This window comes from Myotis yumanensis, unplaced genomic scaffold (assembly GCF_028538775.1).
Source record: "Myotis yumanensis isolate MYYU_CA2020_CCGP unplaced genomic scaffold, mMyoYum1.0.hap1 SCAF_8, whole genome shotgun sequence".
Lineage (NCBI taxonomy): Eukaryota > Metazoa > Chordata > Mammalia > Chiroptera > Vespertilionidae > Myotis > Myotis yumanensis.
Window position 1 is genome coordinate 43516241 of NW_027223759.1, and position 13930 is coordinate 43530170.

Consider the following 13930-nt stretch of genomic DNA (forward strand, 5'->3'; position numbering starts at 1 on the left):
CCTGTTTGCTCGCCTATTCCAGCTTCTAGAGGCATTCCTTGGCTCCTGGTCCCTTCTTCCATCTCCAAAGCTAACAAAGGCAAGTCGAGCTTCACATCTAATCACTCTGACACTTTGACATTCTTCATCCCTCTTCTTTTTTATGGACCCTTGTGATGATAATGAGTCTACCAGGAGAATTGTCCTATTTTAAAAATCAATTTGCAACCTTAATTCCCCTTTGCTACTTAACCTAACATCTTCTCAGGTTCCAGGGACTAGGATGTGTATATCTTTAAGGGACCATTATTCTACCTACCACAAATGGTCTTTCTACTACTGGCTTACAGCTATTAGAATTCACTTCTAAAGGTTAAGTATTTATGTAATGTCACAAATGGACCAAAGTAAATTCTTCAGCTATATTTTATGACTATAGGTATATAAGGTTTATTTAAACTTTTCCCTCATGTTTCAAATGATCTATAGGGAAAAAGAAACTATAGGGAAAAAAGTAGTACAAATTACAAGTAACATACAATTCTAAAAAAGATATACTATACATCCTGGACACAAGTATTTTTATCAGGGTTCCACATTTTTTGAACATGTCATACAATACAGATACTGATTAGATGGTTTTGAGGGTTCGCAGCATAATTTTGTAAATTCTATGAGAAGTAAATAAGTTTGGAAGAAGAGGTAAATGAAACCACTCCTTGTAATCTGTTATATATATCTGTATCTTGTATATCACACAAATGTCCTCTGATTTAGAAGCAACTAAAGGTATAAGAAACGCTCTGATTATTTGATGTTTCAGAGAATTGGTGGGGAAGAACTTGAATTCCTTCTAAAGTTATTCTTTAATAACAGTGCACCTAAAAGATCCTTTTCCTTCATTTAGAAAAAGCATGCATTTGAAATGGATAAAGACTGCTAATTTACATCTTGAATTCATTAGTGTTGCACTAATTTTCTATCTTATGCCTTTTTATACTTTATAATGTCAAAATCTATGCAATATCTACTGCCCTTAAAGGATTTCTGAAGGGAAATACAGTGTTCATGAAGAGAAATGTTGAAATGCATCCTGTAATTTAAAATGAATTAAAGACATATTATTTTTTACACTTTTTTCATTTGACTTTTACAAAAGTGTAGTCCTCTTTTAATTTGATGTGGCTGTAGGAATTTTTTTTTAAATCTCTGATTTAATTATCCTTCATTGTTAGACTGAAAAATATAAACTGATTTACCAACTTATCCATCCAATGGTGAGAAAAATTCCCATGTATTTATGGAAGATACTGATTTACTATTTGGCTTTTAGCCTTGGTCACCCAAAGGTGCTAGACAGCCCCAAGGGGCTAGTATATCAACCTTGCAAACTTAAACACTGAAAGAAGACATTTCACATATCACAAGGTAAGAGCTTTAAAGGAGCTCGCCTTACTTTTCTGCATACTCTTGATATGGATAAAAGGATTTGAAAGTGATTTTTAAAATAAAAATGTTAGACATCTAATTCTACTTTTGCTTTTGAAATATAAGGTCGAAACAGAGAGAAACCTCATAATTAAAAGGATGTCTACTTGTATGTGTAGAGCGCCGCCTAATACTATAAACCAAAAAGGAATCCTGCCGAAACCGGTTTGGCTCAGTGGATAGAGCGTCAGCCTGCGGACTGAAAGGTCCCAGGTTCGATTCCGGTCAAGGGCATGTACCTGGGTTGTGGGCACATCCCCAGTAGGAGATGTGCAGGAGGCAGCTGATCGATGTTTCTCTCTCATTGATGTTTCTATCTCTCTCTCTCCCTTCCTCTGTAAAAAATCAATAAAATATATTTTAAAAAAGAATCCTTCAAGTATAATGAATATTCAAAAACGAGAGTCCTCAACGGTGACATTTTAAAAGAAGAACCACAGGAAAAGTCTGATGATGTTTGTCATTCTTACTCTCAACAGAAAAAAAATTTTTTTAATATATATTTTATTGATTTTTTTACAGAAAGGAAGGGAGAGAGATAGAGAGTTAGAAACATCGATGAGAGAGAAACATCGATCAGCTGCCTCCTGCACATCTCCTACTGGGGATGTGCCCGCAACCCAGGTACATGCCCTTGACCGGAATCGAACCTGGGACCTTTCAGTCCGCAGGCCGACGCTCTATCCACTGAGCCAAACCGGTTTCGGCCAGAAAAATTATTTTAAATAAATATGGGTGTGCCTGGTGACATTTGTCCAGGGGCCTGGAAACACACTGGAGACATGTTGGGGGCACTCCCCTTTTCCCTGGCCTTACACTTAACACTAGCAAATTAATTCCTGTAGGAGGTGCTGTTGATTTACAAATGGCCAGGATGGATCGGGTTCCTAGGTTAGGACTTGTTTACTTACCTGAATGTTACGTGGTTAGTCATCATTTCATTTAATAAATGTGCCAAAATAAGCAGAGTCTGCTTCAGCAGAGTGGCAGGTCGGCTTACCTTGCAATGTGGAGTGGAGATACAGTTTTAATCTGAAAAAAGCTTTTTATCTGACAGGCTTGGGGAGACGTAGCTTGCTGTGCTTCCGTGAGACCGCTAGCTGATAGTGAATCAGATCAGTCCCCGCTGCTGGGAGCACAGCGTTTTCCAGTTTTAATCACCAGCCATTTACTACGCTTTAGCATTGACGCTCAAATATTTCCAAAATCCACCTGAGCCATTTCACCTCCTTACCTAATGACCACTGGGCCCAGAAGCGGTTGGAAGGTGCATCCTCCACACCCTGTGCTTAAGATCAGGAAGAAAGCTGCATTGCAACTCCAGTAGCTGAAGGATATCTAGAAATCTTACTTCGGTTTTCTGAAAAGGAAACTTCGGTAGTTACCACTTCTTGAAAAGAGATAAAGGCATGCACTAACTGTAGGCCTTGAGTCTGTTTATTGGATCAAAAAAGGAGAAATCCTTTTAAAGAGTTGTGAGGAACAAATAAGATGACCAAAAAAAGGTAAATGTCACCTCTCGCCAGCAATCTGCAACTCTAAGATTTGGGAAATCCGCTGACAGCTGAGAGCTCCTGATGAGGTCCCTAAGGCCCGGTCCTGCTGACAGAAAGGAAACAGGTACTCATCACCTCCCCTCTTCCTCCTCCCTTCTTGCCACACTTACCACCACCCTCAGGATGTAACAGTAATAATGAAGCCAGCTGCCCGATGAAACGCAGGAGCTGCCATTGGTGTCATGGAAAGACACGCACATTCTGGCCCAAACTGCCCGTGAGCCAGTTTCTTTGACCCCGTGGGCAGAAGTGGAGGTCTGGGGGCTCGGTCGCTGGCCAAAGCGACGCTTCTAAGGACCTCGCCCTAAACCCAAAGGAAGCCAGAAAGGGGCTGCAGTAGGTGCTACAGTGATTGATTCCATCCCCCCGAGGCAATGCCACCCCTTCGTACCGCGCTGCTTTCCTTCTAGACCGCGGTTGGAAACCTTCTGAACGCACCTCAAATCCAAATGGAGAGGCTGAGAATTAGGGGGCGCATTCTTCTAAAAGATGCACCCCAAGCGCAAGGCAGCCGCTGGATTCCCCACCCGCAAAGTGTAAGGGTTTAGCTCACAGCAAGGGTTCCCTCGCGCCCCACGCCGGTGGCCTACCCAGAAGAAACTCCCGGGCCACCCGCCGGGCTGCGGGCCACAGGCTCTGCGCCCAGGGGACCAATGCGCCCCGCCGGTTCCCGCCTAAGCTCGCTTGGCCTCCGGCGCGTTTCTTCCACGCAGGTCGGAGGGCGGACTCGCCTTTGGTAGTCAGGAAATCGAGCGAATTCCTCTCGTCGCTCGGGCTCCACAGGTGCAGAGGTCGCCTTATGACGCCTCTGCTAATCTCACTCCTGGAGCAAAAAGGAACGTGTCATCTCTCGCCAGCAATCTGCAAGCAGAAAACGGCCAGGGGGAGACACCCTATCCCTTTGCATTGCTTTATATATGAGTTATCCCGAAATAGATGTTTGCAAAACAATGCAAAATCTCTGTTATGAATTTCCAAAGAAAAAGTACAAGGGTGTTGGAAAACCTAAAAACTTGGGTTCTTTTCTTTCCTGGATCCCTGAGAACAGGCCCCGGAACAGGACCCACGGACATTCTGAAACCTTCCCTTTAACTGGAGTTGCAAACACACTGTATATATTTATATCAGTAACATATAGGGAAGGCATGTCTGTATGTATTTACCTCGTACATATTCCTATAAACTCTTGAGTCTAGAAAGGGTGGGGGGTAAATAACACTGAACGGTAAAAATTATGGAGAAGGGATAATAACTGATTACTAATTTGAAAGTAAATAAACAGGTGACTTTTTCAGATCAAATTCCTCCTTGGATCGTTACAATAAATATCTCTGAAGGAAGCTCTCTATTTATGTTGTCATTGATTAATTCTTCACTACCTCATTTGATTTCGATTTAGAACGATTTGATTCTAATTTAATTAGCATGTAATTTGGATGTACATAATTACTGTAATTATGACATTCAGGTAAGGCAGCTTTAGGCTGAAAGGCAATTTCAAATTTTCTAGCAACCTACTTTGTACTGAGAAATGGACAAGGACTTTGCGCCCTGCTATCCAAGTAGTAATTAGCACATCTTTGAAATAGGCAGTGCGGCGGGGTTTGTATTAAAACGGCAAATACAAATGCAGCCGAGTTATCCGCTGCTAACGTGGCTGTGAGATCTCGGAAAGGCTGGCGTTTCCTGGGCATGAGATGGGGGAGCCCGGGGCTGCTGCGGTCCACGGCGCCTCCGCCGCCTCGTGCGCGAGACTTGGAGGTGTAGCTTTTCCGATTAAAATACAATAAACGGGCGGGATGGTGGGGAGGGGGAGCAGGAAAGAAGCAGCAGAGCCACGCACAACGTCTGAAGACTGGGGGTGGGGTGGTGGGCTAGGAAGAGGAGGGAAGGGGGCGGCGGGGGAGGGCGATGCTCAGAGAGGAGAGAAAATTGGTCAACGCCCCCAGCTGTTATCAGATTTCAGATTTCAGTTTCAAAGGGAAAAGGTGGGAACAAAGGGGGTCAGTTTGCGCCTGCAGGAAGTGAGGACCCTTCGGGAGGGGCTGGGGCGAGGGGTTTCGGGGCTCTGGGACCTGCGTGCCCCTCAGGCCCGGGTCTGCCCAGCAGTCCCCCGCACTCGGCTCAGCCGGGACAGCTGCCTGGAGGACGCCGGCGAGGCAGGAGGCTTGGTGGGCCATCGGGGCCCCAGGCTGGTGGAAAGCTGTAAGTCCCTCGCTTCCCTCCCCTTCAAAGGGGGATCTGGGGACGTGGGACTGTCTGGTAGCCTGGTTTAATCAGCCTGGTTCCGGTAGACCCGCACAGAGCACGCGGGCCTCGTGGACCGAGAGCCCTCGGATCTGGGGTCATTGGACAGAGAGCACGAGGGACTGTGCCCACGCTGGTCCCCATCCCGGGGTCCAAGTCGCCACTGACTGCACCCAGCCTGCTCAACTCCGAGTCGGAAGGCCCTGATGTTGCCTTGAAAGGGGTATTAAGTGCAACAATTCAAAGACGAGGGCCAAGCAGGACGTTCGTTATTTTGTTTACTTTGTTTGGATTTTCAGTTAGCATGTTTCAGAAATGACCTCCTTCTCTAGGAGCAGTGAACCGGCCATTGCTAAGCAGTGCCCCCCAATTACGGGGCTCTCCTCTTCCCCCACCCGCACCCTCCTCCAACATAATAACATAAAAACTCGCTTTTCTTTTCTTGCTTCGCTGGGTTGTTGCAGCTGGCGGCAAACGGCGGTCTCCCCGCTCAAATAGCCGCGAGCGAGGAGGACAGCGCGGCCTTCCCGGCCGCGAGCTCTAGATGGCGCCAGCGAGCCGCACTCGCCAAGCTCCTTAAGGGAATCAAGAGCGACTGTCAAAGATAAAAGCAAATCAGAGTTTTCAGTTTTTTTAATGTGTTAAGAATGTTATTCCTTAAGAAAATTTGTAGCTAAATTATTCTCACTTAAAATAAACACTTAGTATACCAATTACACAAATGGGCGGGATTTATGGAAGATTTACTTCATCTGCATTTTTGTTGTGGAGAGAGCCTTGGTGAATACAGATAATAGATGCAAATAAGATTAGAGTTAAAATAAATAAAGTTTCCATCTGAATAAAAAGAAATTCAATTTTACACGACTTGTAACGATTTGACGGAATGTCCAGACACGCCGTTCAGGTGCACAATCTAATCTCGTCACAGTAAGGTTGCGTTCCCTCCTTGAGGAAAGAAAAATCCTTCTTTTCTTTTTCCTCATCAGGTAGGATCCAATTCACTCCACGGGGGGGAAACGTAAGGCCAGAGGAAACGCCTGGGGAGGGTATAGATTGGGACTAGGGTAGGCGCGGGGCCTGGGAAAACTTGGCCTTCGCTCCTCTCCTGCGCAGGAGGCTCCCTAGCGGGAAGCGCTGGGCGAAAACGGCTGAAACGAAATCCCGTTTCCCCTCGCCCGGACCTCAGTGGGACGCAGAGGTCCTGTCTGCGCCCCCCGCCCCACACCGGCTCCAGGCAGCAGCCCTGTCCGAGCCCGGCGCGTAGCCGTAGCCGCGGCCCCCTCTCCTCCCGGGCCCCGGAGCTGGAGTGGCCCAGGACCCTGGAGTCCCGAGGGGGCCCTGGGGAGGCTGGGCCCCATCAGGCAAAGACCTAAGTCTCCCGTGAGCTCTCGCCTCCCATGCACAATCTCTCTCATTTGCTCGGCCTCGGCGGGTCTCCACCCGCTCGGGTCAAGGTTTCCCAGCGCCCCCCTGGGCCCCCTCGGGCTGGTGGGGCGGGGGGCGGGGGTTCGGTAGGAGGGGTGGGATCTGTTTCCGCTTGCTGGTTTCGGCACGGGGCAGGCGCCCCACTCCCTCCAGGTTCAGGGTCTGCGAGCGCTGGTCTGGCCGGACGCTCGGGCCCGGCCGCCGCCCGTGGTTCCCGGGAGCCGCGGTGATGGACGTCCGCTGACCCACGGGGCAGAGAAAGCAGGCAGAGGCCTTGATCACTGGGCTGCGGAGCCGGCCGCACTGCCAGCGGGACCTGCATGGCCAGGCCCTTTGATCTGCTTTTATTATCCGCGAGAAACAAAGCTGCCTGGGACAGACGCCCGGGCGCCCTCCTTGCAGGAAAGCCCAGCGTACCCTCAGCTCTGCGCCGCTGGCCCGCACCCCCAAAGGTGCCGGGCACCCTCTCGGCTTCCAGAGCTTCGGCCCCAAACTCCCAGGGCAAACGCACCCCTGCCAGCCTCTCGAGAGCACTAGCACTGAACCCAAAGGCGCGCGGTGGGTGGGGTGGGAGGTCCCTGCTATGAACTGTTTGATCTGGGAGGGAAAATAGCCGAAGGAAAGAAAAGCTCCAGGAAGAAGAGCGGGGCATCCGAGGCCGCGGGGACCCGGACCGCACGGGGGAAAGGGAGGAAGCCACCGAGCCCCACGCTGCAAGCTCCCCTCGGAGAACCTTCGCTCTCTGTTTTATCGCTACTTTGTTAGTTGGCTTCTCAGAGCAGAGCTTCCGAGAAGACATATTGCTGTTAAGAACAACAATTTATTTCTTTTTTCCCTAAAAATCAAAACCTCATTCAAGTTCCCAAGATGGACAGTAATAAATTTTTTTTTTTCCATTGGGGCTGACTTTGCTTGTGTTGCCTATTGTGTGGGGAGCCTTGTAAAAATATTTTATTCTGCAAATACGCATTTTATTTTCTAAATTAACATTTTTTTTGAATTGTGAAATTATCTCATTTACCAATTTTCTTTTCGTCTCTATCCCTCTCTTCTCCCTCTCTTTTAAACGGGGCTGTTAAGTTGGTGGTCAGAAGACAAAGAGAGTGAAAATAATTTTCATTTCAATAATTGCCTTCTGGTCAATTTAACTGTGCCTTATTTTGAAAGAGGCTGCCTAAATGAGATTCCTGTCCCGAATGTGTTCCCAGGCCTGATCCCAGCCTTTAATTATTCCTGAGGTTTTTTTCTTCAGAATAAGACGCCGCACTGAGTAATCACAAAGAAGTCAGAGAGCATCCTTGAACCTTTTCAGAGGCAGCGCCACTGATATTCAAATAACCTGCGAGGGCCATTTGACGGGCGCAGGGACCTCGGCATTTCCAATTCACTATTTGCATAGATCAGCCGTCTTTGAAAAGGAAAGGAGCAGTTGTCTTCCATAACATTAAAAAGCCTAGTTATCAAATCAAGTGCTTAGTTTGGGGGCTTTTAAAACGTTTACATTTTATCTCAGGTTGCCCTTTACCGTTTGACATGCAAATTTGGTGCAGTTAATTTAGACAATTAAAAAGATCTTCAAGGGAGCTTTGTCACGGAGAATATTTGGAGTTTTCCCCGAGGACCAGCTGAGATAAAGTTGGCCAGAACAAATGATGTCTAGGAGATTAATTAGATATTTGATAAGACATGAATCCCTAATAAGGGAATACAAGGCACAGGGGGCTGCTGTGTGCTTTAAGTCAAAATTAATAACATTTAACAAGATTTTCATTTAGGCATGAAATGTCTTTTCCGGGGTATTGACTCCAGCGATTTATTCCCTGGAGTCGCCTCCCAACATAGAGGGCCTTGGGAACCAAGACTTCTTTTTAAAAGCTTTCCCCTTTCAGATTGTTTTTAAATCACTTTTTTTAAAACAAATAAACCCGCGGGTGTTTTTCCTGACCCCCTCCAGGAGGTATAAGCATCTCCCCAGTTAAAACTGCCAAAGAACATTTTTTTTAGGCGCTCCAGAGTTTTAAAATGTCACCTTTTGAGAACTCTCTCATTAAGTAATACAACTACACGTTCTTATAACCCAATTTAATTTATGCTGTTAATATACAAATAAATAATTTGACTCCTCAAAAACGGATGTTTATGGCTTTGATAACTTACATGAACCTCCCATTACCTAAAACTAACATTAAAGGATTTTTTTTCCCCAACCAAAAACGTCGACCCACATAAAGATTATTGAGTGAGGAACAGGATTTTAAAAAGGAAGTATATTGTTCAGAGTCCTTTAATAATACCAAAATGAAAATATGTCAGGATTTTCTTCATACAGATAAACGCATTTAATTTCTTTAGATGACCTTAACTTATGAGTTTGTGAGTGAAATAATAACTCAACATTTTAAATATCTTTTACATATATACTGACTTTCACAAAGTGCATCAGAAAATTAAAGGAAAAACTCCCTGAATTTCAGGAATTCACCAAAAAAAAAAAAAAACAAACAAACCCCAAACAACTCTATTCGAATGAACATTTACAAGAAAATAAAAGAGAACATAATCTCTTGAACCCTATTTATACAGATGTTATGAAATACAGAGCTGTCACTAGACTTCCAGTTTAATTTCTCACCTTAAGCCTTTTATGATGCTTCCTTTTTTAGGAAAAAAAAAGTCTCAATGTAAGTAGATATCAAGCAGGACTTGGAGTATTTTATATATAATATAATCCACACAAAAGGTCTGTTTTTATAGGTCCCGTTTGTTTTAAAATGTTCTGACAGTCCTTTGCAGGGTGGTGGCTTGTTTTTGGAGAAAAGGAAAGAGAAGGGTGGTGGAGGGGGTGGGCGGTGGAGGAGGGAGCGTTTCTGTGTATTGCTCTTCCCTCGATAAGTTTGTGCGTGTGTGTGTATGTGTGTATGTGCGCGGGTGTGCGTGCTTTGGGTTGTAAGTCTCCGGTGTGTGTGCATGTCTGTGTGTGCAGTTTCTAAGCAGTGTTGGTGGCGGAGGATGGTTTGCTTTTGTTCCTGGACCACGCGTTCGATTCCCGTGTGAGCTCCGACAGCAAAGGGGAGCTCCTGGCGTGGCCGGCGAAGAGCGGCCGGGGAGCCGGTTACTGCTCCACCTCGCGCTGGCCCGGGGGCGTCACCGGCGCCCCAGCCCATCTGTCCCCCGCTCGCTCGCCCTCTGAACCTCTCGTTTGCTCTCGACGTCTCTTCCCGCTCGCCTCTCGCCAGATCTCTAGGAGTCGCTGGGGCCAGACGCGGCTTCCTTGCCTCCCGCCGAGGCCGCTGCCGCTGCCGCTGCCGCCGCCGCCGCCGCCGCTGCCGCCGCCGCCGCCCGGGCGGCACTGACTCCGGAGTCGTGCAGGATGAGGTCGGGGGACTCGGAGCGGGGCGTCTCCAGGTTGCTGGCGTCTGTGTCACTGTCGCTGCCCTTTTTGCCCCCGCCGCCCCCGTTGTGCGTCTTAATGTGTTTGCTCAGGTGGTCGCTGCGCATGAAGCGCTTGTTGCAGACGGGGCAGGCGAAGCGCTTCTCGCCCGTGTGAGTCCGCAGGTGCCGCTGCAGCTCGTCCGAGCGCGTGAAGCGCTTGCCGCAGAAGAGCCAGTTGCACACGAAGGGCCGCTCGCCCGTGTGCCAGCGCAGGTGCGCCTTCAGGTGCGACGTCTTGCCGTACACCTTGCCACAGCCCGGGATGTGGCAGCTGTGCAGGCCCTTGCGCCGCAGGCTCGCCCCGGCCGGGCCCAGCCGCTCCGCCTCCTGGCAGTTGGGGCAGTCGCAGGTGGCTCGGCCCGAGTAGCGGCGGGCGGAGCGCGCCGAGCTCCCCCCGGCGGCGGCGGCCGCGGCCCCCGAGATCATGGCGCTGGCGGCGGCGGCGGCCACCGCGGCGCTGGAATCCGAGTAGGAGGGGAGCACCGGCTTGAAGCCATCCTGGGCCAGCAGGTGCTGGCTGGTGGAGAGCAAGTGCGAGGCGGCGGCGGCCGAGGAGCCGAGGCCGGTGGAACTGAAGGCCGAGTGCGTGAGCGAGCTGAAGTCGGGGTTGTAGGTGCCGAGCTGGGAGTGCAGCGAGGCCTGGGGGGCGCCCGAGTGCAGCGAGCTCTGGAGCCCCCCAGCGGGGTTCTGCACCTCCAGCCACGAGCCCGGGCTGCTGTGCACGTCCCACCACGACGACGCCGCGCCGTTGGTCACCTCGCCCGCCGCCAGTGTCGAGTGAAAGCCTGACTTGTACCACGACTCGTACGGGTGCGCCATGCCCACGCGCGGGTACAGGCCGTCGGCCGCCGTGGTGTGCACCTTGGAGATGAAGGCCGACTGGCCTCCTGCCTCCTGCGGGGACACCCCGGCTGCAGCCGCCGCGGCCGCCGCCGAGTTGGAAAAGAGGCCGCCGTAATCGCTGCTGAAGGCGGACGACGTGGGGGACGTGGAGGCCAGGCAGAAGGCGCTGTTGGCGGCGCCCGAGCCGCCCGCCAGGCCGCCCGAGCCGCGGCCGCCGGTGGCCACAGCGAAGCCCGAGAGGCTGGAGCCGAGGTTGCAGCTAGACGAGGAGCGCTTCCAGGGGTGGAAGCCGCCCTTGGCGAAGGCGCTCGACTCCGGCAGCGTCGTCAGCGGGCTCGTGTTACCGATCTTGTTGCAGGTCGCCGCCAGCATGGCCAACGGGGTCGTTCCGAAGCGCGGCTCTTCCTAAAGTGGGGGTTGGGGGAAGGGAGCAAGGAGGAGGGCAAGAAGAAGTGGGAGGAAGACACAAAGTGCACCCCGTGAGCAGTCTCGTCGCCCCGCGGCGGGTCCCGGGGGGGGGGGGCAGGAGGGGGGTCGTGGCTCCCCGGCTCGTGCCTCCTCCCCTCGCGCTCAACGAGGATGCGCCGCGCCCCGCGCGGGACACCGGCGATCGCAAGGGCGAGGGCCCGGAGCTGGAAAGTTGTTTTTCGGTGGGGCTACCAGTCAAAGTGGTCTCGGTTCTCCCCGCCTCAGTCGCTACAACCCCTGCCCAGAATCAGATTCGGGTTGCTCTCCTTCTGCTGGCCATAAGCCCGTTCCTTCACGGATGCCCCCAAACCGCCCTTAGGGGTGAAGCACGGAGGTAAACACAACCACAACAAGCTCCGGGTGAGGGCGGAGGCGGCTGAAACAGTGGCCCAGGGGCGGGAGACTTGGGGCACTCCTCCCAGGGTTGCTACTACTTGATTCTTTTCTTTTTTTTTAATAGAAAATGTTTTAAATGATTAGTCACCCAAAAACCCGATTATGAAAACAAGAATCCATGGAGAAGCAACCCAGCGATGGCTCTGAGTCACAAGCCAACTGGGGAGCCGCAGAAGTGTGAATGTTTGTTAACGTGACTACATGAACTGCAAACCGATTAAGGCTGTTTTCTGGAAACACCGCTGTCGCATCATTGCAACAATCTCCGAAGCAAGGGGGGGTGGGGTGGGGGATAGATCACGAGGGGGAAGAAAATAAACCTTGAGGTTTTCTTAAAAGCCAATTTACAATGACTTGCTTAACAAATCATTTTCTTACCAACGCACTTCCTAGGTGCCAATAACGTGGAAAGCATCGGTCCCTAAAACGTGGAAAGTGCTGAAAGAAGTTGAAGCTACAGTCCGGCAGCAACAGTTTCTCCCGAGCCGCGGACCCGGAGAAGCCATAACGAAAAATTACTCCAGTTAAAAACAAGCAAATGCGTTGCCGCACTTCTGACTTACCCCGAGTATAGACGTGGCCATAGCAGGTCCCTGGGCTGCGCGGCGGGGCCGGGAGCGGGGCTGAGCCTGGCGGCTGCTGGGGAAAACTGCTCAGGTCCCGCGCAGCTCCCGCGTCCCTGCGCTCGCGCCGAGCGGACTCCAGGCTTCCGCCAGCTAAACTCAGCCTAAGTGCGAGGCGCACCCGCTTTGAAGTGCCGCTGGCTGCGCCTCTCGCCCAATGAGGGCGCAGGCAGAGCAGACGGGAGCTGCCCCGCAGCCAATCAGACGCGCCGAAGGGCCTGAGCCGGGGCTCCCGGCGCGTGCCAGTCAAGGCCCCTAGCGAGGAGGGGGGTCGCGGGCTGGGGACTGGAGAGATTACCGTGCAATTAAACATTTACACGCACGCAACAAGCCTGGTTTAAGTACCGTTGAGACCGAGCCACCAACACCCAAGCACCCCTAGATGATGCAAGTTAGAGCTGACAGTCCTCCTCCGCTCCCCACTTGTGGGAAAGGAAGCTGGAGGGGAGGAGGCGCCGAGGTGGAGGCAGCATCTGCGAGGCCCAAGTGGAGACGCAAATGTCAACGCTCACTTTGTGTGCCCAGACTTCGCCTTCAGAACACAACTTCAGCTGGAATCCATCATTATCGCTCGCGACTTTAGCATTGGCGTTTGTCTTCTACCCAGTTCCTTATTCCCACTTGGATTCAGTTTTACTCTGAATCACACTGACGAGAGGGCGCGAAGGGATAGTACCTCCGAGGGGAGAAAAACAGGCCTCTCGGTCCAAGTCTACACCCAGAGCCTTGGGAGGGCCTGGAGCCTGCCGCAGCCCATCATTTCCCCCAGCGGTCTAAGTGACTTCCTAATTGTCGCTCTGGCCTTTGACCCGGGGAGTAATGCAAGTGCCACTCACACCAGCAGCTTCTGGTGGTAATTGAGGGCACCCTTTGTACCTTTTCGCCAAGCGCCTAGATACCAGGTTAACCCAGTTGTCAAATATGACTAAACAGTGGGACGTGCTTGATTATCCGCCGGCTTTCGCTGGGGGCTGGCAGGCGGTGGGAGGCGTCAGCCCATACAACACGCTGCATGAAGCTGCTTATTTTCACCTTTTAACAACTTTGGAAACAGAGACCTGCGCGAGCCGCGTCCGCCCCCCACCGCCACCCCCGGCGAAGCTGCAGCTTGCTCGGCTGTTTGTTTAACCCGGTGAAGATTTGCGTGTCACGTTTCAGCCTAGAGTCGAGTTTTCTTGTTCCAGCTCCAACCCACTCCCACTCCAGACCTCCTGGGCCTAGCCCTAGATGCTCCTCTGCGGGGAAAGGCCGCCCTGTTGGGAGAGGGCCTCCCCTCCGTCCCCGCCCCCCAGCGCCTTGCTTTGGCGGATGTGCTTTTAAGGAGCCTCTCTCCGGGACCTCCATCCGCGGTTGCGGGGGACGAGGCCAAACGTGGGAGACTCCCCATTTTGCAGGCCTGGAAGCACCCTGAAGTCCTCTCCGGATCTTGTTCGTGTAAAAAGAAGTGTCCTCAGACAATTGCGCATCCTG

The 13930-nt window shown here is 51.1% G+C and overlaps 1 protein-coding gene across 1 annotated transcript; it reads right to left on the reverse strand.

Annotated features, from left to right (window-relative positions):
* Nucleotides 1-9526: 9526 nt before the first annotated feature.
* Nucleotides 9527-12509, reverse strand: SP9 (Sp9 transcription factor). Its single transcript, XM_070423416.1, has 2 exons — nucleotides 12401-12509; nucleotides 9527-11378 (listed from the first exon to the last, which is right to left on the reverse strand). Exons 1-2 carry the CDS (start codon nucleotides 12419-12421, stop codon nucleotides 9939-9941), a joined length of 1461 nt encoding a protein of 486 aa, XP_070279517.1. The 5' UTR covers nucleotides 12422-12509; the 3' UTR covers nucleotides 9527-9938.
* Nucleotides 12510-13930: the final 1421 nt, after the last annotated feature.